Source organism: Stereum hirsutum (assembly GCF_000264905.1).
Source record: "Stereum hirsutum FP-91666 SS1 unplaced genomic scaffold STEHIscaffold_23, whole genome shotgun sequence".
NCBI classification, from domain to species: domain Eukaryota; kingdom Fungi; phylum Basidiomycota; class Agaricomycetes; order Russulales; family Stereaceae; genus Stereum; species Stereum hirsutum.
In genome coordinates, this window is record NW_006763153.1 from 177,986 (window position 1) to 199,654 (window position 21,669).

At 50.4% G+C, this 21,669-nt stretch overlaps 6 protein-coding genes across 6 annotated transcripts; 4 read left to right on the forward strand and 2 right to left on the reverse strand.

The window, feature by feature from the left end:
• Positions 1 to 704: 704 nt before the first annotated feature.
• Positions 705 to 1,046, reverse strand: STEHIDRAFT_34378 (uncharacterized protein; the record flags this gene model as incomplete). The annotated part of the gene is made up of 1 exon (XM_007310970.1): positions 705 to 1,046. A coding segment is annotated over one exon (342 nt), but the record flags the coding sequence as incomplete, so codon positions are not given.
• A 2,668-nt stretch (positions 1,047 to 3,714) lies between these two features.
• STEHIDRAFT_150860 (uncharacterized protein) lies at positions 3,715 to 5,412 on the forward strand (the record flags this gene model as incomplete). Its single annotated transcript, XM_007311101.1, has 8 exons — positions 3,715 to 3,797; positions 3,870 to 4,101; positions 4,155 to 4,226; positions 4,297 to 4,380; positions 4,446 to 4,647; positions 4,713 to 4,760; positions 4,823 to 5,206; positions 5,324 to 5,412. The coding sequence occupies 8 exons, from the start codon at positions 3,715 to 3,717 to the stop codon at positions 5,410 to 5,412; spliced, it is 1,194 nt and encodes a 397-aa protein (XP_007311163.1).
• A 237-nt stretch (positions 5,413 to 5,649) lies between these two features.
• Positions 5,650 to 7,698, forward strand: STEHIDRAFT_135598 (uncharacterized protein; the record flags this gene model as incomplete). The annotated part of the gene is made up of 7 exons (XM_007311041.1): positions 5,650 to 5,696; positions 6,117 to 6,459; positions 6,522 to 6,938; positions 6,995 to 7,086; positions 7,149 to 7,210; positions 7,262 to 7,393; positions 7,565 to 7,698. The coding sequence occupies 7 exons, from the start codon at positions 5,650 to 5,652 to the stop codon at positions 7,696 to 7,698; spliced, it is 1,227 nt and encodes a 408-aa protein (XP_007311103.1).
• Positions 7,699 to 8,953: 1,255 nt separating this feature from the next.
• Positions 8,954 to 9,702, reverse strand: STEHIDRAFT_116270 (uncharacterized protein; the record flags this gene model as incomplete). Its single annotated transcript, XM_007311042.1, has 3 exons — positions 8,954 to 9,165; positions 9,374 to 9,527; positions 9,595 to 9,702. 3 exons carry the CDS (start codon positions 9,700 to 9,702, stop codon positions 8,954 to 8,956), a joined length of 474 nt encoding a protein of 157 aa, XP_007311104.1.
• A 3,260-nt stretch (positions 9,703 to 12,962) lies between these two features.
• Positions 12,963 to 14,173, forward strand: STEHIDRAFT_163347 (uncharacterized protein; the record flags this gene model as incomplete). The annotated part of the gene is made up of 4 exons (XM_007311043.1): positions 12,963 to 13,415; positions 13,480 to 13,590; positions 13,661 to 13,918; positions 13,952 to 14,173. 4 exons carry the CDS (start codon positions 12,963 to 12,965, stop codon positions 14,171 to 14,173), a joined length of 1,044 nt encoding a protein of 347 aa, XP_007311105.1.
• Positions 14,174 to 20,219: 6,046 nt separating this feature from the next.
• STEHIDRAFT_163348 (uncharacterized protein) lies at positions 20,220 to 20,815 on the forward strand (the record flags this gene model as incomplete). The annotated part of the gene is made up of 3 exons (XM_007311044.1): positions 20,220 to 20,264; positions 20,319 to 20,588; positions 20,645 to 20,815. 3 exons carry the CDS (start codon positions 20,220 to 20,222, stop codon positions 20,813 to 20,815), a joined length of 486 nt encoding a protein of 161 aa, XP_007311106.1.
• Positions 20,816 to 21,669: the final 854 nt, after the last annotated feature.

Below are 21,669 nucleotides of genomic sequence, written 5' to 3' on the forward strand. Positions count from 1 at the left end.
GCTTCAGTCTGGTGAGGAACCACTGATAATGACTAGCACTAATAGTAGTAGGATATAACGCGCCCGAGTAAAGCTTACCGTCTCTAACGGTGTCTTAGACATCCTAAGCAGTAGCGTTACTGGTTGAAGCGGGTGTAGTGCTCAAACAACGTGTAGCGTCAACATTGCGAGGTGCGAAGAGGTGTACCGGTAGTAGGGGCACTCTTTACATGGGACTCGAGCGAGCGGCCACGAATAGATGCATTGTTGTCGCCGCCACGAGTGGATGCATTGCCAAAGTCGCGATTAGCGCGAGGTGAATCGGTGGCGACATCCGTGGAGGCGCAAAGTGGATCGAGATCCTCCATGTTTACGCTGCCAGATGGACCGGGAGTGTCGAAGGCTTCAATTTTGGCTTTCTTCTCAGGATAGTCCGACGAGACTAGGAGTGAGGACAAGTTAGCTTGTGTTCAGGGAAGATAAAAGAAAAAAAAGGGATAAGATCTTGGATAGGCTTTGAAAAAAAAACCATTGACTGGATACATCAAGAGTGAAGAGAAACGCACGATCTGTCGCCCGCTTCTTCGACTTCAACTTCTCCGTCCGAGCCCAACGCTGAGTTTTCCACGCAGGGAACTGCAGCTCCATGAACGCCTCGATCTGCCAACCATTCTCACCAAATGTGAGGTCCGTGAACGCGTCTCGGACATCCTTTCGAAACCGGTGAATGCGAGGCAGGAGTTGATACACATATGATGAATGGTGGGAGTGACACCGCTAAGCTCCGCGACACGGCGTTTCATCTGTGCATGTGATGGCACAGCAGACTCGGGATTGTGGCGCTGCATGGCCTGGTGGATGTCGTGATATGTTTTCTGTGAAGCATTTCGAGTGGCGAGGAAGATATCGAGGGATAAACGAAAATCTGGGTCTGTTATATTGAGTGGTGTACGCAGAGGATTACGTAGCCGATCAACGGTCTCTAAATCTAAACCACCATTGTCCAGAGTGGCTAGCTGGACACCACGAACGAACTCCTGCCCAATCCGAAAATCCTCTATCACCGATGCCGCAGGCACCTCCATCATCTCCGGACTAGTTCCAACACCGATTGCATCTTCTGGTATATTCGGAAGTTCGATCGGAATATGATTGTGCTCTTGAACGTTGTCGGGATCTGGAAAGTCGGGAGGATGCTGAGGCGGACCCACAGGAGTATGAGGTTGTTGGGTAGATTGTTGTGTATCAATGGATGGTGGTCGCGGATTGGGAAGTGGTTGTGGTTCCGGAGTCTGAGAAGGCGGTGGATGTGCAGGAGGGGAGGGTGGTGGACTGTCAGGCTGAAGAGATGAGTCTATCAGTGCATCATACAACAAGAACGGGCATGAAAGGATGATTGATTCAATCACATACCGGAATCAGCATATCCTCATCCATGACCTCTACCCGTTGGCGCTTACTCTGTTCTGCAGAGCCAGCACTCCGGTCGTCTGCACTACGCTTTCCCATTGACGTAGACGAGAGGGAAGGGCCTGCGGAATCAGCAGGAGCTGCACGGGCTTGAAGAGACGACGAATCCGCTTAGGCTGTAAAGCGGTTCATGTGTGCAGTAATTTCTTCCGGAGTCAAGGACGCAAGGACCTTTGGTGTGAGGCCGGTGTGCGTCTTCAGAGCCTGTCGAGAGACCTGACGTCCAACTTCAGCACATTCTGCACATGGACAGGGATATTTTGTAACCAAAGCAGCATTTTCGTTTCGGGAGGAGGTAGATGCAGAGCATTTCAGATTCGGAGCATGAAGGTGGTGGACAGAACAGAATTTCCGAATATGAGGCTGGGGTGTCATGGAGTAAGAGCGCCCAGTCTGATTGACCACGGCTGGCCTCAATGTTCCGAATGTTCCAGCAATGCCACTGTGTGCACTAGTTATGTATTACAAGACACATGAGTGAGGCTATGAGATATCCACAATTATTTCAACCTACCTTGTCCTCAGAAAAGACCCTCGGACGCAGTGGAAAGGACGAAGCATAGAGAAATGCGTAGTTCGAGCAGCGAGAACTCGGAGACTGCTAGCTCGGCTCAATAGGAGCCCACTGGTAACTAAGAACATATCAGAGAAGCCAGCCTAGCTAACAGTAGCACAGAAAGGTATATGACTGTGAGCACTTTGTGAAGTCACTCGTTGCACGCAGACCATACGCTAGAGCTTGAGCGCCACGACAACTTTGACGGAGGCAAGCTCAACTTGAACTTGAACTTACTGAACGACTCGCCGTGGGACCTTTACCCAAAAATAGAAGGTATGACTCAGACAGTGTCGTCAGTGGACTCTGTCTTGCAGACTCGCCGTGGGACCTTTACCCAAAAATAGAAGGTATGACTCAGACAGTGTCGTCAGTGGACTCTGTCTTGCAAGCAGTCGAAATTCGACAGGTATTGATTGACAAACCGTCTCCCTCCGTCTCCTCAAGTGCCTCCGAACCACCGACCAGGATGCAAGCCGCTTTTGTTCCTGGACGCATAATGAAATGAGGTACCCGACGCATCAGTGTAAAAGCCGGCGGTTGGTGCTCGTCCTCCGGATCAAGTCCAGGTTGACGGCGACCCTGGCCCCTTGACAACCTTGATCATTGACCGTCGTCGACGGAACCGGGAGGAGCGAAGAATGTTGGAATGGTCCTTTCCGTATGTTTTGTTTGATTTCCAAGCTCCTGCTATCATCCTTCCCTCTAATTACCAACATGAGTTCAGGTCGAGCAGACGCTGAGATGTCAGTGCTATACATCTTGCCCTTCAACCAGCTTCAACCTCGGGTAAGCAGTATCCCTCCCTCTGCCGACCATGTTCAAGTTCAAGAATTCTCCGGTTATGTTTTCTCTCGGCATGAAACCACAGGGCCACTGTCGCGTGCACAGATATTTTGCTGACATCCGTAGCGATGATCGTATCCAGAGGAGGCTTTTATGTTTTGCACAATTGACGCATCATCACCTGCATATACGCATGCCATATGCTCGTTTTGAGGCTTCTTTGCTGCGGCACATTTCTAAGAAACTTGCTGCGCTCATAGACTCATCTCCGTGACTCTGTCAATAATTGTGTATTTGGAAGCCCACACCTGCGACCTTACGGGTGTCAGGTCTACAGCGAAGGTATATTGCTCTGGTCTGAATCCAAAAAAGTACCTTTCACTGTCATTGACCGACTGGGGAACTCTTGTTCATCGCGTTGGCCGCGATATTGGCTTGTCATCATCAATGGGCTGGACCCGCCGCATCACTCTCAGTTCACACTGCTCGGTGCCTTTCATCAAGATCTGCGTCTTCGCTTCGAGGGTTTGGTCTGGGTGTTGTTAGGAACTCAACCGACCCAGCAAACATGATGAAGCAAGAACCGGTCGTCGGTCGCATGAACGGCAACTCATCGGAACAAATCGCAGCACGATGCCAAGAATTAGCCCAAACGCCTAGAGAGGGTATAAAGGCCTCTCGAACTTCACGGTATGTTTCCCCCTCACCAGCTTGCTTGTTCTCGTTCTCGTTCTTCTTCATCCTCTTCTCCAGTATCCGAATCGCTAGCCGACTTGCCAGTCGAGTCCCCCCTTTCTTTTCCCCATTACATTCTTTTTCTGTGTTCCTTGCACACATTGCCCCCAGCGTACTAGCTACGCCACCCTTCCCCACCCACACCACCTTCAAATTTGTGGCACTTCAACTCTTTGACAACATCGACGATGGTTCTCTCTATCAAATCTGCAGCTCAGGCTAGCGCTATCCTCGCTTTCGCAAAACTTGTAGCAGGACACGGCTACGTCCAGTACGTTTCTCTCCTCTCGGAATGTCATGTAACGTTCTTACTCACGCGTACCCATTGTACTCTTGCGTCCAGGGAACTCAACATCGGTGGTACAGAGTACTCCGGCTACCTTCCTTACAACGACCCGTACACCACCCCTACACCCATCCGTATCGTTCGGTCCTTCGACGGAAACGGTCCTATCGCGGATTTCACCACTGGCGATATTACCTGCAATGACGGTGGCGACACGGCTGCTGGTGCCAGTGCTACTTTAGCCGCTGGTGATTCTGTCGACTTCTTCTGGACTGCATGGCCCGATTCCGTGAGTCCTCCTGCCCTTGTCTCATGCAAACGAAGACTGAGTACAACCTTTAGCACAAAGGTCCCACCATGACTTATATGGCCAAGTGTGACACCGATGATTGCTCGACATTCTCAGGCCAAGACGTATGTTCATGCTCCTATTCCATTATTTTATACGTATCGTGGGTCTGATCTACTTCTCATAAATCAACAGGGTGATGTCTGGTTCAAGATCGACCACGCCGGTCTTGACGCCGATCTCACTACGTGGGCTTCAGATGACCTCATTGCGAACAACGTATGTTCCAATCCTCATTCAACCACAGTCTCTACCATCCTGATCTCAAAACCTGGATGCTATAGAACTCCTGGACCGTCACCATCCCTTCTGACATCGCATCCGGTGGCTACCTCCTCCGCCACGAGCTTCTCGCCCTTCACTCCGCCGGTACCGCCCTAGGTGCTCAGTTCTACCCAATGTGTGCCCAGGTTGTCGTCACCGGTGGTGGATCCGCTTCGCCTTCGGGTGTGGCACTTCCTGGTGCATATGCGACTAACGACCCCGGTATGTTCTATTTGCTCGAAATCTGCGTCCCAGAGTCTGGCAGCTCACTTATGCATTTACTTCAGGCATCCTGATTGATATCTACCAGAGCTTGACCACGTACGCTATCCCTGGTACGTGTTCTTTCGCTGTCCGACAATCCTACTTCTGCAAAGCTGATGCTTCCGTGGTTAAGGTCCCACCGTGTACACCGCTGGTGGATCTACCGGTAGCGCCACCTCTGCTGCCACCTCTGCTGCTGCCACCTCCGCCGCCGCAAGCTCTTCTGCAGCTACCAATGCTGCCTCATCCGCTGCCGCCTCGTCCTCTGCCGCTGCCGGCGTTTCATCTTCCAGTACCACCTCGACTGCATCGTCCACTGCGACTGCTGTCTCCTCATCTGGCTTCGTGACGAGCACGACGGCCGCGGCATCGTCGACTGCCGCTGTTACAAGCTCAAGTAGCGCTGCCGCGGGGTCCTCGTCGACGGCCGCTGGTACGACGTCTGCGGCTGCTACTACGACCAGCTCCTCGTCGTCGACTAGTACTGCCATTGTTAATGCGAACACTTGCATGAGTGGTAAGTTACCCTTTTTACCCCCTAGAGACAAGCTCTCAATAAGATCTGATACACTTCCACGATAATCGGACTACAACTCGTGCATCGCTGCTTCGCAACCCAATCCCGACTGGACAGGTTGTGGGTCGACGAAGGATACATGCATGGAGGGCGCCGTTTACGAGCGTGTGAAGCGGAGTGTACGATTTGGTCGTGCTCTCGCCTGAGGGTATGCCTGAAGATGCCTAATGTATTCGCTCCTTCTTCTTTCGTTCTCCTGTCATCATCCTCTTCTCTTCTTGCAGTCTAGATACACAGAGTGTATTGTTTTTTTTTATGTATAGGGTCTTTGAATAGACCTTCTGAATCCTGCGACTGGCAAATATCACTCGGTCTGGCTTTCTGCGTTGTGTAATTGCGACTCGCATCATGGCTGGAGTGACCAAGATGCAAACGATTGCAAGATGTCGAGTGATGCCGTTGGCCTGAATCGGTACCACAAACATCCACAGTGACTGCAATGACCTGCTTTCCAGAGTGACCCAGACTGCCTCTAGCTTCAAAGCTTTCTAACGCATTACATACCGAAAGGCAATCAGCGATGTGCTCAAAGAAAAGAGGGAAAAATCGGGTTTATTCTCGGGAATATCCGAGGTCCGAACCGTGGAACGGAAGCACTTACGTCGGCTGTCTTTGCTCTCCATCTCCCGAGCTAGTCTCGAAATCCAGACTCAAAGATCGAGGAAGACAATCGTTCCTCTTCACTATCGCGACGGCGGCGACGCGACGCGGCTCAAAATGTCACGTAAGCTATCGTCCATGTGGCGTTCGCGCGGCGAATTCGCAATTCTCTCAAATCCAGGTGGCTGCCGCAGCACGGCCGTGTGCTAATTCAAACTCCGAGTCGCCAACGCCTCCGACCCCTCCGTAGGTGCAAGACTACTCCCGAGCAGCCCGTTCCACTCCCCTCTGCGCCGCTCCAGATTATCTCCGAGTCACCGTCCATAGTCCTTCAACCTCCACTCACTCGACGAGGAACTGGACCAGGGCTCATCGTTACTCTACCTCCTTCTCTTTCTCTTCAGCCGAATCCGAAGGGAAAGCCGCTTGACCCAGAGCCCGTGCAGAAATGGGCCGAGGAAGGGTTCGCCGTCGTGGGTATCACTGCGACAGAAACCGAACTGGAAGCTGCCGTGGTGAAAGCGTTGGATTCTTTGGAAGGATTGGAGGAGGTAGGCATCAAGGATAAAGTTGCTGTTCTTGGTACGTCAATCGTAGTCGGCCATCGGTTTTCGTGTACCGAGATAGACTTTTTTTTTTTGCTGCAGTCTATGAGGAACGCCACTTCTCTGCGATCTCGTCAATCGTATCCGAGAACCCCAAACTCGTCTGCATCGCAGCCTACATCTCTTTGGGGTCCAATCTATCAACTGTATCAACCTCGTTCCCCACGCTCTTTCACATCTCCTCCCCTGACGCTGAGGCGCCTCCATCCGATGCCATATCCGCCAAGGCCGACACGACCAGTCAAACTGCTACATATCCATCGACATCCTCCCCTTTCTTCGTCCTCCCGAACTCTTCATCCTACGACCCCGGAAATGCATCGCTCGCGCACACTACCGCCCTTGTATTCTTCCGCAAACATCTGGGTGGCCCGAACTTCGATATCGCCGCGATTTGGGAGGAACATATACCTACTTCAAGTTTGCCGCGAGGACTGTGGCGAGAACTATGGGGACAATGGTGGTACGTATTGACTTGTCTTATGTGGTCTGCTCATGGGCGCTGAATTGAATTTTGGTGAAGGCTGAGCCGTATGTCAATCATGTACCAACTATGACCGGTGGTATCGGCCGAAAGGCTCTTTCTGCGTTCTACCGCGACCACTTCATTTTTGCGTACGTTCTCGTTCGTTCTCAATGCTTACTGTAGTTGTACTTACTGCCCACATCGTACTCAGTAACCCAGCCGACACAAGCATGCAAACCGTATCGCGAACGGTCGGGCCTGATCGTGTCGTTGGTGCGTACTTCTGTTGCCCATCTTGTTTCCATACTGACAATGATTCAATAGATGAATTCATACTCAGAATGACCCATGACCGTACGGTTGACTGGCTGCTGCCCAAGGTCCCACCAACGGGCAAGAAGATTGCAGTACCCATGCTCGGCGTCATCAATGTTCGAGGTGACCGCCTCTACCATGGTACGTCCTCTCACTATCATCCTCTCCACCTCTTTTTTCGTACTCTCGTGTCCGTACGCTCGTCACGTTGTCATATAGAACATATCTGGTGGGACTAATCCACCGTCCTCCTCCAGATCGGCGTCATCCCCGCACACGTCCCTTGGCCCCTCTCCGATTCTTCGTCCGTAGGCCCTACACCACAAGGCAAGAGACTGAAGTTGCCGATCTCTGAGGGCAATAGTAGCGCGAGGTTGTTGATCGACGAGACGGACGGTGTAAGTAATGAGATGTTTGGGGAGGACTGGGGAGTTACGGATGCGTAATTGACAAGAAAATAGCGGCACAGAGGTAATAACGGTATCGTTTGGAGTATAAATTTATCGTGTATTTTGCAATTCTATGATCAATCTTTCATGCATAATGTTGACCTGCAGAGAGAACAGAATCACTGTGAGACAAGTACAGATTTCTTATCATAGAACTACCACACGGAGAACAACAAGACCCATCCAAACGCTCCTACCCAAGGGCTTCATCACAAATCAGCATCACATGAATCAAACAGGAACCTTGATCTAAGAAGTACAGGGACAAGGCCATCGTCGTCAGTGAGGTGCGATGGACCACGAACAAATGTAGATCGGTGTCAGGATAGCACGTACCTTCGCCACGGTTCTGTCCACCGCTAATGCAACCTTTTCGCTGAACTTGCGGACCTCCTCCTTCGCCCTCATTCTGCAGTCCATGTTGTTACAGGCTAGCGCTATCCTGAAGGTTTCGTCCAAGCGGTGTTGATCCTTCACAGTCAAGCTACAAGGCGTGATCGTTAAAGGCGGACCGGTCTGCTTCACGAACTCGAACAGCCATTTCGGACCTTCCAAGCGAAACGTGCCCCAAAAAGAATGGTGTATGGCATCCGGAGAAGGTGACGACGTTGAAGGACATACGACACTGACATTACAAGTCTCGCAAGAATCGTATTGCGGTATGCACAGAATGGAGAAATGTGAGAAAAAAGGAATGAAGAACTGAAGACATATCTCGAGACGAGGAGGAGAAGGCGCACGTTAAATGCGCATATAATAGTCGACCACGCCTCCTCGACCAACTTGCCCGCCTATGAGCACTTGCATTCCCCTTCGATCATCCGCCAAAGTTCTCCACCGTTCCGATCTCCATTCCGCACACTAACACCCCATTCGTTCACGCACATATTGCTGTTTCACGCGACTTTGCCCATATACCATCCCACCCATCCTATCTCCGTCATCCCAAGCCCCTTCCCCCTCGATAGTCTATACTGCATCTACCCCATCCTTCCCAGATCAACCTATCCCACCACATCCCGGCACCTAAGCATCCTAATCTCGCGTCCAAATCCTCATAAGACCCCTCGCATCCGCCGCTCGTGTTTCCTTCTCGCCTGGAACGTGAAGGAGCGAAGGCAGCAATTCGACCTCGACCGAGAAAGGGTGGCAACTTTATGCGTCTTCGTAGTCGTAGTCGTCTTCGTTGTTCGGTAGGACACCTCAGTCCTGTTCGCCTGTACCTTTCCCACCATTCCTTTCTTCCCTATCCCTAGCCTCGATTCCGTCGTGTTTCCAAGTCGCGTAGTTCCCAACTTCCGATGCACTCAATCGCGACTACGAGCTCCGTGCCTCCGGTTCCTCCCATCCCTCTATCCCTCTTTCCTCCTCGCCCAACGATCACCCATAGATTCGGATGCACGTGTACGTAGAGAAGCGGAACCACGGTATCGTAGGATTTCGTGCCCACGGAGGAGGTATGCCCTGCGGTTGTTTTGTGTGAAAACGGGGAATATAGAGGTGAGAGGTGGAAGGAGTGTAGGAAGAAGGAAGAACGGGGTTGTGGGATGATGAGCGGATAAGACGTCAGCGTACGATCCCTAAAAGAGACAGTGAGAAATTGTGCGGCTACGGAGAGTAAATGGCGCTATGTAGGAAAGCCGCACCAAACCAAAAGGACGGAGTGGCGTACATTTACATGCGTGCTTCCTACTGTTAGCCTGAGCCCATGTGTATTGCTCGATGTTGCCTAGGATCGTCACAGCGGACGTGTATGGAGCAGTGACAGCGTTATTGTCGTCGATGGTAAGGGTGACGGTTGAGGTGGAGACGATCGCCAGACCTATCTGATGGTTGCAATGACCCGGAATGTATCAGCTTGCGTTGAGAAAAAAACGAAAAAGAGGAGCTCACCCAGCCATTGGCGCTTGTGGAAACAATGAACTTTCCCTCCCATACGGCAGAGAAGTTGTTCGACGGAAGATCAAGAGGAGGATAAATGGCCCATTTCCTGTTGGGCATCGAAGAGTCGACCGTCACGGAAATTAGCACATACGCTTCATATTCCGATACCTAGTCGAAGACTCGGAGAGACTCAACTCACCCCTAACTTCACCTACGCCTCCGACACAACTACACATCCCATACACCTGATGAGATTCTCGAGCGAGTGCGGTCGTTCTCGGTAGGATCGTTCGAGCTGTTTCGGGTGGCCGAGCCATAGAGTGGAGGTCGCGTTCTTTGAACTTGCACGAGGCAAGGATGCGAGTGGGGTCGAGGGAGTGGGGGAGGTAAGTGATGATGCCGCGTTAAGAAATGTGATTGGCGAGGATATGTTGGGAGGGGTGGTCGAAGATTCGGATGGTGGCTCGGTTTCGTCTGAATTCGTGTCCCGCTATTGCTCCAACTGCGCGCTCCTCTTCTGCGACGTACGCCGCGACGAGTTCGCGCCACGTAAGGACGGCGACCGAGACAGTGTTCGTGAATATGTTGAGGTCATTCGGAACGCGTTGTGCTGGTATCGGTGGGATTGGGGAGATGGGATATAGTAAGGTGAAAGGGGAAAGTGAGAGGGGGTAAATGGCGTAAGGTGGTGGAGGAGAGATGTGTTGAGAGTATGGAAGGGCGAGGGTGAGGCGATGTCGATGGTTTCCTGTTGGAGGGCAAGGACGTGTGAGCGGATTTCATTAATATGAGAGATAGGGTGTATAGAAAGGAGGGAGGATTATCGAAGACGGGAAGATGGGGCATTGTCATAGGTAAAGCATGAAAAATAATCGTAAAGGTGCACGCACCGGGAATGTCTAGTTCACTTTCTCCGAGGCAACCTGTCCCGAAACCTCATCCACGTCTCGCATTGTGGGATCCGAACCATTCACAGAGGCTCCGTCAGCTTCCTCGGTCATGTGCACCTCAGTTTCAGCTGTTCCCTCCCCTCGATCCAAAACCGTGACAACGCCACACCTCTCACCACCCTCGCTCCTCCAGTGCTTCCAATTGGATAGCGTTCTCCCTCCTGATGGCACCCCAGCCCCTCCCATACAGATCCTTCAGAGAATGAAACATCTGTTCATCTCCTAGTGGCATCGAGAGCGACGTGTCATCTGGGCTTCCGACAGCAGGGAGTGGCACGAGCGGATGGAGAGGCTGCATGGGACGGAGGTTGTCCTTTCGAGAACAATAGAAGTAATGGGACAATGTAGTGGTGTATTTATGTCCATCTTTCCTTCTTTGGGTGTCATAAATGACAAAGAACAAAGCCCAGAAGGAAGAGAGACGAAGCAGGTCGGATGCCAGTGAGTGGCAACAGCTTGGATGTCGAGTCGACGGAGGGTGGCTGTGGAAAGCATACTGACGCGGATGTTTGCGCATAGCACCAGTCCTATTCTGATTGTAGCCAGTTTGTGGGTGGATGGACCATAGCATCTTCAACGAGACGAAGAGGAAGGACAACGACGAGAGACGCGTACGGTGAGGTCTTGGTAAAGTCGAGCGGTTAGAAAGACACGGATCTTATCTTAAGTTATCTTATCTTCAGTAGCTTCTGATGCTAACAAGGGAGCGCTACCTGCGGCAGCAGCAACCTTGCTGGGGAGGGGCCGTAGCGGGCCGACGCCACTTCTGGACGGGAGGCCCACAGGTCTTACAATATCATCGCAACATTCCACAACTCGGGGCCCATATGAACGTTCTCTACCGCCGTGCCCGGGAGGCCATTTCTCTCACAGACGAGAGTGCCCTCAGGCTGTTACCTTACCATCAACAGTGACATACTTGTTTTCTCTCGGGGCTCCTTCAGTTTCTCCTCCACTCACTCGAAATAGCACGGTTTTTCTTGGTGTCACTCCGGTCAACCAGACTTCCCTCCTTCGCTCTTTATGGGAAATCTCATCAACTTGAATGTCCATCTTACCGTCTTTCGTCGTTGCGTTTCATTGCCGAACTCTGTATTTCATCTGTAACAACTGTCTCGACTGTGACTGCTGGGCGGGGCAGGCCTGCCATTCGTCTGCCAAAGCTGTCAGACTGAATAGACGAGACTGTTTTCTAGAAAGTGCCGCCGACCTACTTACTACTTATTATCTGTCCATGAACGATCTTCGACAAACTTCTCCTCGCGCCACTTGATCTTCTCATTATTTCACTCGATTTTTTATTGTGTCCGGGACCCAAATAGACATAAGTCTCTCGTTGCCCGCGCGTTCCATCGTCAAAAGCTGTCTTTCAACTTCAATAACAGCTGCTGCATTTGACACCGATTGTACCATATCTCGCTCATTTCTCTCTTATCATGTGTCCATTTCTCTTCCGACAGGAGGTCTCATGCCCATTTCTGCGACGTACTTTTGTGCTGCTTCGATACATCATTCCTGAGAGAGGTTCATACCACTGTGTCCAGCGTGTGTAGTTTTCCAATAGCTCAACTTAGAGACAAAGCATTGTACGATGCGTAAATATTCTTTGCTTGCGGAGTCGAACCTGTGAATTTGCTGCGAATCGAGTAGTAAAAAGTACTTCGTGCAAAGGCACCGCGAACAGGTGCCGCGCCACATTATTTGTTTGTACTTGTTTATTTTTGGCAACGGATTTGCAGGTTACGGGGGTGCGAAGGACCTTGAAGCAAGGTAATCGTTGTTGCTTTATAGCCGCACGCAGGCCCTTTTCTTCTTGCTTTAGACCATCATCTATCGACCGTCTGCCCCGCTCCCCAGCCAACCCAGCCCCGCTCCCCAGCAAATATCGAATCAACAACCGACCAATCTTCGCTAAAAACAGACGGGTATCTGAGAATGTGAGTCGTTCTCTGCCGCTGGTGGCGCGTTACATATAGGCGATCCTGACGCATCGTTTTCCTCCTCAGACGCGTCCGCAATCCCGATCTACTCTCTGAATACCGTGAATATCGAACCGCAATAACAGCACCCTCCCAACAACCAAACCGTAAGTCCTATTCACTCTCTCTGTTTCTGCTGCGCGCTCATCGTGTCTGGCCACCGTCGTCTTTCTCTGTTGCAGCAAGCAGGCCCTGCCCCTGTTTCCACACGCCAAAGTCTCCTCCATCATCAACTTTGTCTCAAACTTTAGTTTCCGACAAATTCGTCTCTCAGCTGTGAGTGACCTTCCCTTCATCAACGTTGCCCTCCTTCCCTTTTGAGTGCGTCGACTCGACACTGACACCGACACGTTCCCACGCCGCTCCCGTCTCTTTGACCAGTTCCTACCAAACCAGCTCAAGCAACAACAACAACAACAACACCCGCCAGCTTGAACAACACATAAGCATGTCTAACAACGTGACCATGGCCGCCCCCATTGACTACACCAACAATAACAGCATCGCCTACCGCTGTTACAGTTCCTTCGTCGACGCGTCGGTCGCCTTCACCCTCGCCTCCCCACCATCCCCAGCGCCTTCCCTGAAAAGGCGACGCGCCTTCGAACACAGGTACGAGTCCTCAAACTCGGATTGCGAGGCCGACGACGAAGAAGGGAGCTCAGAGTCAGACACCGACTCCGACTCCGACCTCAGCGACATCGAGGACGAGGAGAAGGAGAATATGGCGCCGCCTCGGAAGAGGCTTTGTATCGACCTCCAAGATTATCCGCGCCTTCGTATGGCAGAGTTGAGCGTGAATTCGGGGAGGTCGTCGAGGGCGTCCTGGACGGGTGCATCGACCTGCACCCTCCTGACGCCGCCTGATTCTCCTCGTTTCATCTTCCGCCCACTCCAACTTGTATGTTCTCGTTCATTGTCTATTGTTTGCTCTTGTCATTGTGGACTTTCATCTGATCCTTTAGGCTTTTGTTCATCAGATCAAAGTCGAGGACGAAGATGAAGAACAAGGCTATCTCAACTGCAAGGGCAGTGCCCTCTTCGCGTCAGACATGGAAGGCCCTCCTACCTCGTCGGTAAGTTTTTGCTTCTTGTAGTCCATCGTTCTCGTTCTGTCCGCTTACATCCGAGCGTCATGTTGTGCAGGATGAGTCCGGTACCTCAGTCGCATCTGTCGACCATGGCAACGACGACAACCATTACACGGATTCAGAGGTCGAGCTGAAGGCGACCACACAGAATCCCCTCAGCTTCTCCTCTACCGAAGAAGAGGAGGAGTCTGGGGAGGAGGAGGAGTCTGGGTTTGAGGAAGAGGAGTATGGGGACATAGAAGATGAGTACGAGAATTGGGGTGTGGATGAAGAAGATGATTATGAAGGTGAAGATGAGGATGAGAACAACGAGGTGAGCTGAGCCCTAACTAACACAAATCTGTAGCTAATTCTGGCCACTTCTCGCTCTATCAGGGATACTATGAGCATAATGGTTATGCCGCCATCCGCGCCAATTCCTACCCCCAATATGCGGGGCATGAGCGGAGCCTCCATATTCGCCAGGCAATGTGTGGCTGAACTTTCTGCAGGTGGTATTGTGGCATCATCCGAAGTCTTGTATGGGATTACGAATGCCCAATACATCCATTTTGAGGAAGAGCTTTGATGTGTGAGTTGACATTTGTTCATTTTCCGACTTGCTTGTGCTGTATTTCTCACAAGGTCATTGGACTTTTCGTTCTCTGCAGGTTGTTTTCTAATTTTATGTCTCTCTCTATAGTATATTTGTTTCCTTTTTATCTCTCTCATGTCTCGCTCTCCGCTATTGTCGTTTCCCTATGCACCAACTTTCTATTTGTCATCTATCACTCTCCAACTCATTTTCTTACCTACCATACCGGACTCATCGCTAATGGAAGTTTCCCCGTCACCCATCCTATTCTATTTCATCTCGCTGTCTCACTATACCATCTTCTTTGCTTTCGTCTGTTATTGTTGTCATCCTTTTTGTCTGCGCATTTCTGCTCCTGTGCTGTCCATCGACACTTGTCGATGGGAGCTATCCATGTATTTCTCGTTTTGATGTTGTTAGTATCGCCGTGTGGCGATCGTTATTCTTTCTCGAAGCTGTTGATGGTGTTGGTGGTGCTGTCCCAGTTGTTGTCCTTGTTTGTGGAGTTATTGTCCTTTCCCTTTCGCAGTTGTGATAGTTGTTTATCCCGTTATCCTGGTTTTCACAGTTGTTCTGGTCACTCGTGTCACCAGTGCAGACTGTTCACCTTACATATCCGTGCTTTCCTATTGGGCTTGCTCATACTCAATGGTTGAATGTAATTATATCTGCCTTCCGAGGGCATACCTGACACATCTTTTGTGGTTGTGAAGCCCATTGCGCAAATGCTGTTCTCTTATAGCAAAGTGTGGCTGTGGTACCAATGTGTGGTGTCTGGAACAGCAGAATCAAGGCAGATGGTTTATAGCCAGGCAATGAGATGTCACGGAATACCTTGTCAACTGATTTTTAAAAAATGTCCTGTGTTTGGTAGGGAATTAAAGGATTCTTACACCGGTAGATTCTGGGTGAACATGGAGCTTTGAAAGGAAAAGATATGTGCCGTTGGGTCTCAGAATGTTGAATCCCGTGTAGTTGCGCCACAGTGGCGCAAATTTTGCAGGAAGGTCATGTGATGTAAAGCTTTGGTTGTTGCAACTTGTGACGAAGAAGATGTTAGACTCATAAGCACCTGCCACCGTGACCGTGAGTCCTTTTTACCTTGCATGTTCCTCACATCCATCTGAATCAAGACAGCTGTATCATCCAATTCTACCTCCGCTCAATCACAAACCACGTCTCCAGAGAGGTGCCAGCCCAGGTATGTTTACATCTCCTTTACTTGACACTTATTGGCTTCATATTGTGTCTTTTAGCCTCACTGTGAAAATCAAGGAGGGAACACGTGTGACTGTTATTGAAGGAGCTGGCTATGTCAGCTACAGCTGGTTCTTTGTCCTTCCAGTACGTAGACCAAGACCGACATTCCTCCTTTTTCTACGAGCTCAGCTGGGTATCGCTCTCAGCCACAGTTTTCCTCACCCCCACCACCGCCACCATCACCTGTAGATCCCACCCTACCTCCTCCCTCTCCACCACCCACTCCAACACAATCTGCTGTAACACCAGCTTTCATTGAGCAGCGACAAGATCACTACCTGGCCTGCCCCATAGCCCGGCACCCAACCTTATTGGAACTTCACAAGACCCTTATTTCCCATGAGACTGAAGAGTACTGTACTATTTCGATCAATTCGGCACTTTTTGGTCATTTTTAGGTTTTCGAGAATGCTCCAAAAACTCAACAAATCGAAAGAAAATTATTACCGCTGCCTCCCAAAACGGCTGTGACGCGTGACCGCCGAATTGATCGAAATGGTACAGTAAAGGACCAGCTGTTGCGAGCTGATGTCATGTTTATGGGCCAAGTCTGTGGGAGAAGCTGTGACTCTACAAATGTGGTGATTCGTCTGAACCTTGCTTTTTGCTGCATGACTTTCTTTCTCTCATTTCCCCCTTGCTTTTGTACCTTCACCTTGTTCTCTGACTATATGTTTATCATTGTTCATATTCACTGTACATAATAACTCCCTCATGTTCTCTCGCAGCCCTACTTTTCTTGTTGCAATGGCCCTGGTATTCTGTGCTATGCTATCCTGCTCTAATCCATACATCACCTGTTCAAATTGTTGTGCATGTCGGAAAATGTTTGCAGAGCTTGAAAGGTGATTGAATTACAAGCTGCCTTGTAAGGTATCTTTCCCGGCTGCGACCGGTCTGGTAAGGGGTGGCGCATCCTGCTCCTCGATTAGGCATGAGCAGAACGCGCGTGCTCAGCCACCCAATCCTAAAACACCTCCAAACTCGCTCAAACGAACTCTTGCGATGTCGCTCTATGGCCACAACCTACGAAAGTGAACATCCAACATATTGTGTGCACCAGCTCGAACGCCCGGGAGGTTATGACCATCAAGGACGTGGGCCTCCTCAGCCTTGCACAGGGCCACACCGGCACACCCGACCACCCGACAGCCCCGACAGCCCCAGCCTGGCCAGTCTGACGGCGCCGGTTACCCACCATTATTACCGCTCATGTACCAGATCCCGGCGACCTTACAAGCGACCTTACAAGCCGCCTTCCCAGGGAGTTTCTCCCCCCTTACAACCATTGCCAGGCCGGTCCGGTCTGATATATCTGATATAGCCTTGTAAGTACTTAAAAGGTCTAGGAATATTTTCCGACACAGTTCTTGGTTCTCCTTATGGCTGTTTTAATAAATCAATGAAATTCTTGGTGTCTCAGATCTCAAGGCTACAGCTTTCCATACTTGTTTTTCTGTGAGGTGAGTACAGCTCTCATCAAAACGGGGCAGAGTTTTCCTCGAGATTGAGCTGGGTCAGAAATGAACAGTGGTATCACCTCTAATTGATATCATGCCCAGTCAGCATGGTACTACGGTCAAGGCCAATTAGTCATCAATGGCGATGGCTATCAAGATACCCTCAGCTTAAGTTTGTCGTACCAAAAATGACACTCCAGAAGTTGAACCTGAAGCTCAGTTACGACTTACTATTTCTGAGTGAGGATTACTTTTTATTTTTATTTCAGATCACGATCACATATCTGTGGATGCTAATTGGCCACTTTGTTTGCACACCTCAGATGGTGTCTGGCACCAACACCTACCTACGTCCCATGCAACCAATTATGATTAATGTTTTCACCGGCTGTCCATGAGAGAAAACTTCAATGGAAGGCAAATAGGAGTTGATCAAAAGTCTCCCCCCAATCTTAGCAGAGGCTAGTCTAAGAGTACATCTACACAACCATTCAGTGGCAAGTCTTCAATTGCTCTTGCAGTCTTCACTCATAGTTGGAAGTATGACTGTTGTATATTGAACATTGAAAGGTTTACATATAGACGTCACTTCCATTTACAATCCTTCTTTTGGCATTTTTTAAAGTTGAAGAAGCCAATTGGAGGGTGCCTGAGCTTCTCCCCCTCGCTGAACACGGAGCCCCATCTTCTACAACATTCATCTCAACCTCTGGCTGCTTCACTGGCCTCACCTCGCCCACCACCACGCCCCCTACGCCCACGCTGTCTAACCCACCATGCCCATATATATATATATATAAACAGTACAACAATCCTACGACTGGTTTACTATCGTCGAGTGCTTCGCTGTGTGCACAGCCAAGAGTTGCATTTGAGGAAATATTTGAAGGGTGTGGAGCATTCGTCGGGGATTTGTGAGATGCTGGTGATGAGGATCACGGAGATGGTGGAGGTTGAGGGAATGTTGCTTCAGTGGAGTAGTGTAGAGGAGGACGGGAGGCGTTTTTAAGGAAAGCTCTCAGGGTTGTTGGAGATGAAGGTCAGTTTGCTTCCACTTTGGCTTCGCTTGTGGGTGCAGAGCTTATGTGCATGTACACTGGCGTAGGACCGGTTGGTGGAGCTACAAGACGAGTATTTCTTGGGATTGGAACACGTGACGAAGATGTTGAACCATTCGGACCAGTCACTCGTCCTGCAGATTGACTTCCCGTACATGCTCGAACTCATTGATTTCTGTATTGATTTTTTGAAGGCCCACGTATGTCACTTCCAATCTCTGCTTCCTATTGTCCACATTCAACTAATCCTCTATAATCATCATGCATTATCTCGTGCCACTTCCGCGAAGCAGAGCTTGACCTCCTCCACTTCCAACCATGTATGACTCGCACAATGATGCTTGCCAGAACATTATTCGTCGGGTCTTTTGTGTGCTCCTGCAGGACATTCCACCCAGTTTATCTTGGAAAGTACGTTATCTCTATCCCAAATTAGTGGAAATCACTATGTCTATTGTATCTGCACCACACCAGCTTCTTCCACTTCCCTTTTTTTCTCTCCCTTCCTCTTCCTCACCATGTTATACCCTAGGAGTAACTAACAATATACTCTAATCCACAGGACATCCCATCAATAACACAACAACATCTCCCACTCCGAGCCCGTCCCACATCAACTAGCTCCGCTCGGCTTGGAGCTTGATTGACAAGTGGCGTCGTGTCCAGATCAATTAGCTGTACCATTGCACTTACGTCGCCCTGTTACTTTTTCTCCATTTTCTAAATATTCTATATCATCCATATTCTACGTCAAGAAGTTATTTTCCTTTTACCTTCATGTTTGTTCGACACACGGTTTGTGATCTGGACATTGCTCTCCTTTCTGTGCTCTTCTTTTCCACACGTGTTCAACGTTGGATGTACGCACACTGATGCTGAGTTCACCTTCATTTATGGCTGCTATACAGGAATGTCGTGTGCCGTTGTTCATGGTGAGCAGATTGTTGGAGGTTGTACAATACGCCACAGTCACGTGGCCAGATCCGTGTTCATGTATGGCTTGATACGGTAGAATAAACCTTGTTGGCTTCCTCCATCCCGTCTGGGCACGTCAGTCCCTGTAAGGGCCCGAGGGCACACGTTCCAACAGATTATGGGCTCCTCTTGCGTATGCTAAGGCTGCTTCCCGCTAGGTCATCTTCATTAGGCAATATTTTCCAGGTCAATCAGCGTGCAAATCACACGGGGCCGCTGCACTTGAAACTTAATATCATTATCGCGACTCTACTTCGCTCTCGGTTTCTTTTTGACTCGAACTCTCTTTACGCCAGGGGTCCTGGTTCTCGATATTCGATTATCCAAGCAATTCCCGCTCGCTATGCGACTTCTGACGACTCCGGCGGTCTCCACTGCGAGCAGCGGGCGACCCGAACTCGATACACTCGACATTCACCAGCCGCCCGCCCACCCGATTTTTCGTCTTCATTTCCTTCTTGTTCTATTTCCTTTCCGGTTCTCACTCTCGGCTTCGACGTTATCCGACGGTCTCTCATCGAGCAGCGGGCGATTTGATTTCGACGTGAATGACGAATATCGGCGATTGCCTGCCCGCCGGAATCTCCAGCCACCCTCGCTCGCCTCTACATGTGCGTTCGCGGAGAAGTTCTCTCCAACGGCGCCTTCAGACGAACGAGTGTGATTACCGACAGCGCTTTTGACCGTTTCGACGAAATCGATGCCGCCGCCGCTTTTTGCCCCTATCCAGTGTGTGGCCCCACATCGCCACTTGCTGGAGTCCACACGCGTAACTGCGCAGGAGTTTGCGGATCCCAGTAATCCAACGGCGCCTCCGGAGCTCGCGTTCTGGACGACGAAGGATCTGACGACGCGTCCGCGCACGTTGTCGGCGCCTTTCTCTCAACTCGACGCCATGACGTGTTCCCCTATTCACATTGCAACTACACCATCGACAACTTCAGCGTGTTTTGAACGTGATGGACGACACGTTTCGGGATCAAACGACTCTTATTCGTCGCCGGCCATCCTCCGAGTCTATCGATCCCGCCGACGCATCATTGCATACGGGTCCGAGGAGCAGTGTTCTCCGACGAAGTGTTTCGACGACCACAATACTATCCCACACGACCATCGACTTCGCCTCCGATGATTCCTTTTCCATCTTCATCATGGCAACCACGCCTTCCGAACTATGCTACACATCCACGCTACGTACCTCGATCAAAATCACCAACCTTGTTGGTCACGCCATCGATTCCGGATGAACTCATGAACAGGGCTCGAAGGGACGAGTATATATTTGATATGGAGGCGCAGGAATGGTACTGTGACAACGACCTATTTGCCACGGTATGTCTTCCCGCTTCGTCCGACGAGGAGCTTTGGTGTCCGATCGGGGCATAGGAGGAGCGTATGAGAATGATGGAGTATCGGGTAGAGAGGTTTGAGGAGGAGGATTGGGAAGAGGATTTGGGAGAGGGAAAAGACGATTATGAGATTCTGATAGGACATGAGGAGTTGGACGAGGGGAGTGAGGGCATGGGATTTGTGCAAGGATTAGGGAATGAAGAGTTGGAAGATTGGGAGTATGAAGAATCTGGTATGTTGGTGGTGGAGTCCCTGCTGTCTTCATGGCCGCCACTTCTTCCGTCAACACCGTCTATTGCCCGTCTGGTGCGACCCGGCACTCCTTATCCGCATCGGACCACAGCAATTCCCCTCATTCTCAGAACATCCACGCCTCCACCATCAATGTCATCACTGTTGTCGGTAACTCCGCCATCATCGCCGTTGTCAATATATATTCCAATCCTTCCACCCCGCTGCAATCCAACAGACTTTTAATTCAACTTCATAAAATGGCAGGTCCAGCGCCGTTCCGAACATGGCATCATATGTGAGAAGTGAGGAGGAGATGGGTGGCTCGGGAATTAATGCTGGGAGAGACACTTGGGCTTTGGATTCAGGAGGAGTGTGTATGAGACCAGGAGGAGTGTCTCCAGATTTACGAGAAGTGTTTTTTCCATGTTCACACTGTCGTCCTTTTGTCCTACTTCCTCATTGCATATTATCTTGCCCTTACGTTCGTGTCCTATTGTTTACATTCCTCTGCCTCATCATCATCACTCACATCATTCCTTATTTCTCCCTCACCACCTTAGTACACTTCTCCCATATGTTTACGTTACTGTAGCGTCTCGAGGAGGAGTGTTGGAGGTTGTACCATACACCACAGTCACATGGCCAGATCCGTGTTCATGTATGGCTTGATACGGTAGAATAAACCTTGTTGGCTTCCTCCATCCTGTCTGGGCATGTCAGTCCCTGTAAGGGCCCGAGGGCACACGTTCCAACAGGTTATGGGCTCCTCTTGCGTATGCTGAGGCTGCTATTCGTCAGGTTATCATCTTCTAGGACGCCCGAGGGCAAATCATCTTCATATTCCAGGACTTCAACTCATCTTCGCTCCGAGAGCTAAAACCTCCAGCAGCAACTCAATCTTTGGCCCCTCTCTCGATTCTCGAAACCCGCCAGTGTCTTAGCTTGCTCCGCTTGTCCCAAACACTCTCAGTTTATCTATCTCAATTCTCTGCCGATTTATCGGATTTTTTCTCAACCATCGCACTCATCTTCGCGTCCGCCGCTGGGGGTCCTGGCCTTCAACTCACGAAGGTACCAGTGGTTCCTGCCCGCCGACATCGTCTCACACCGAATCATCGTCATTCAAACCCTCCACACCGAGTCTCCGACTCGA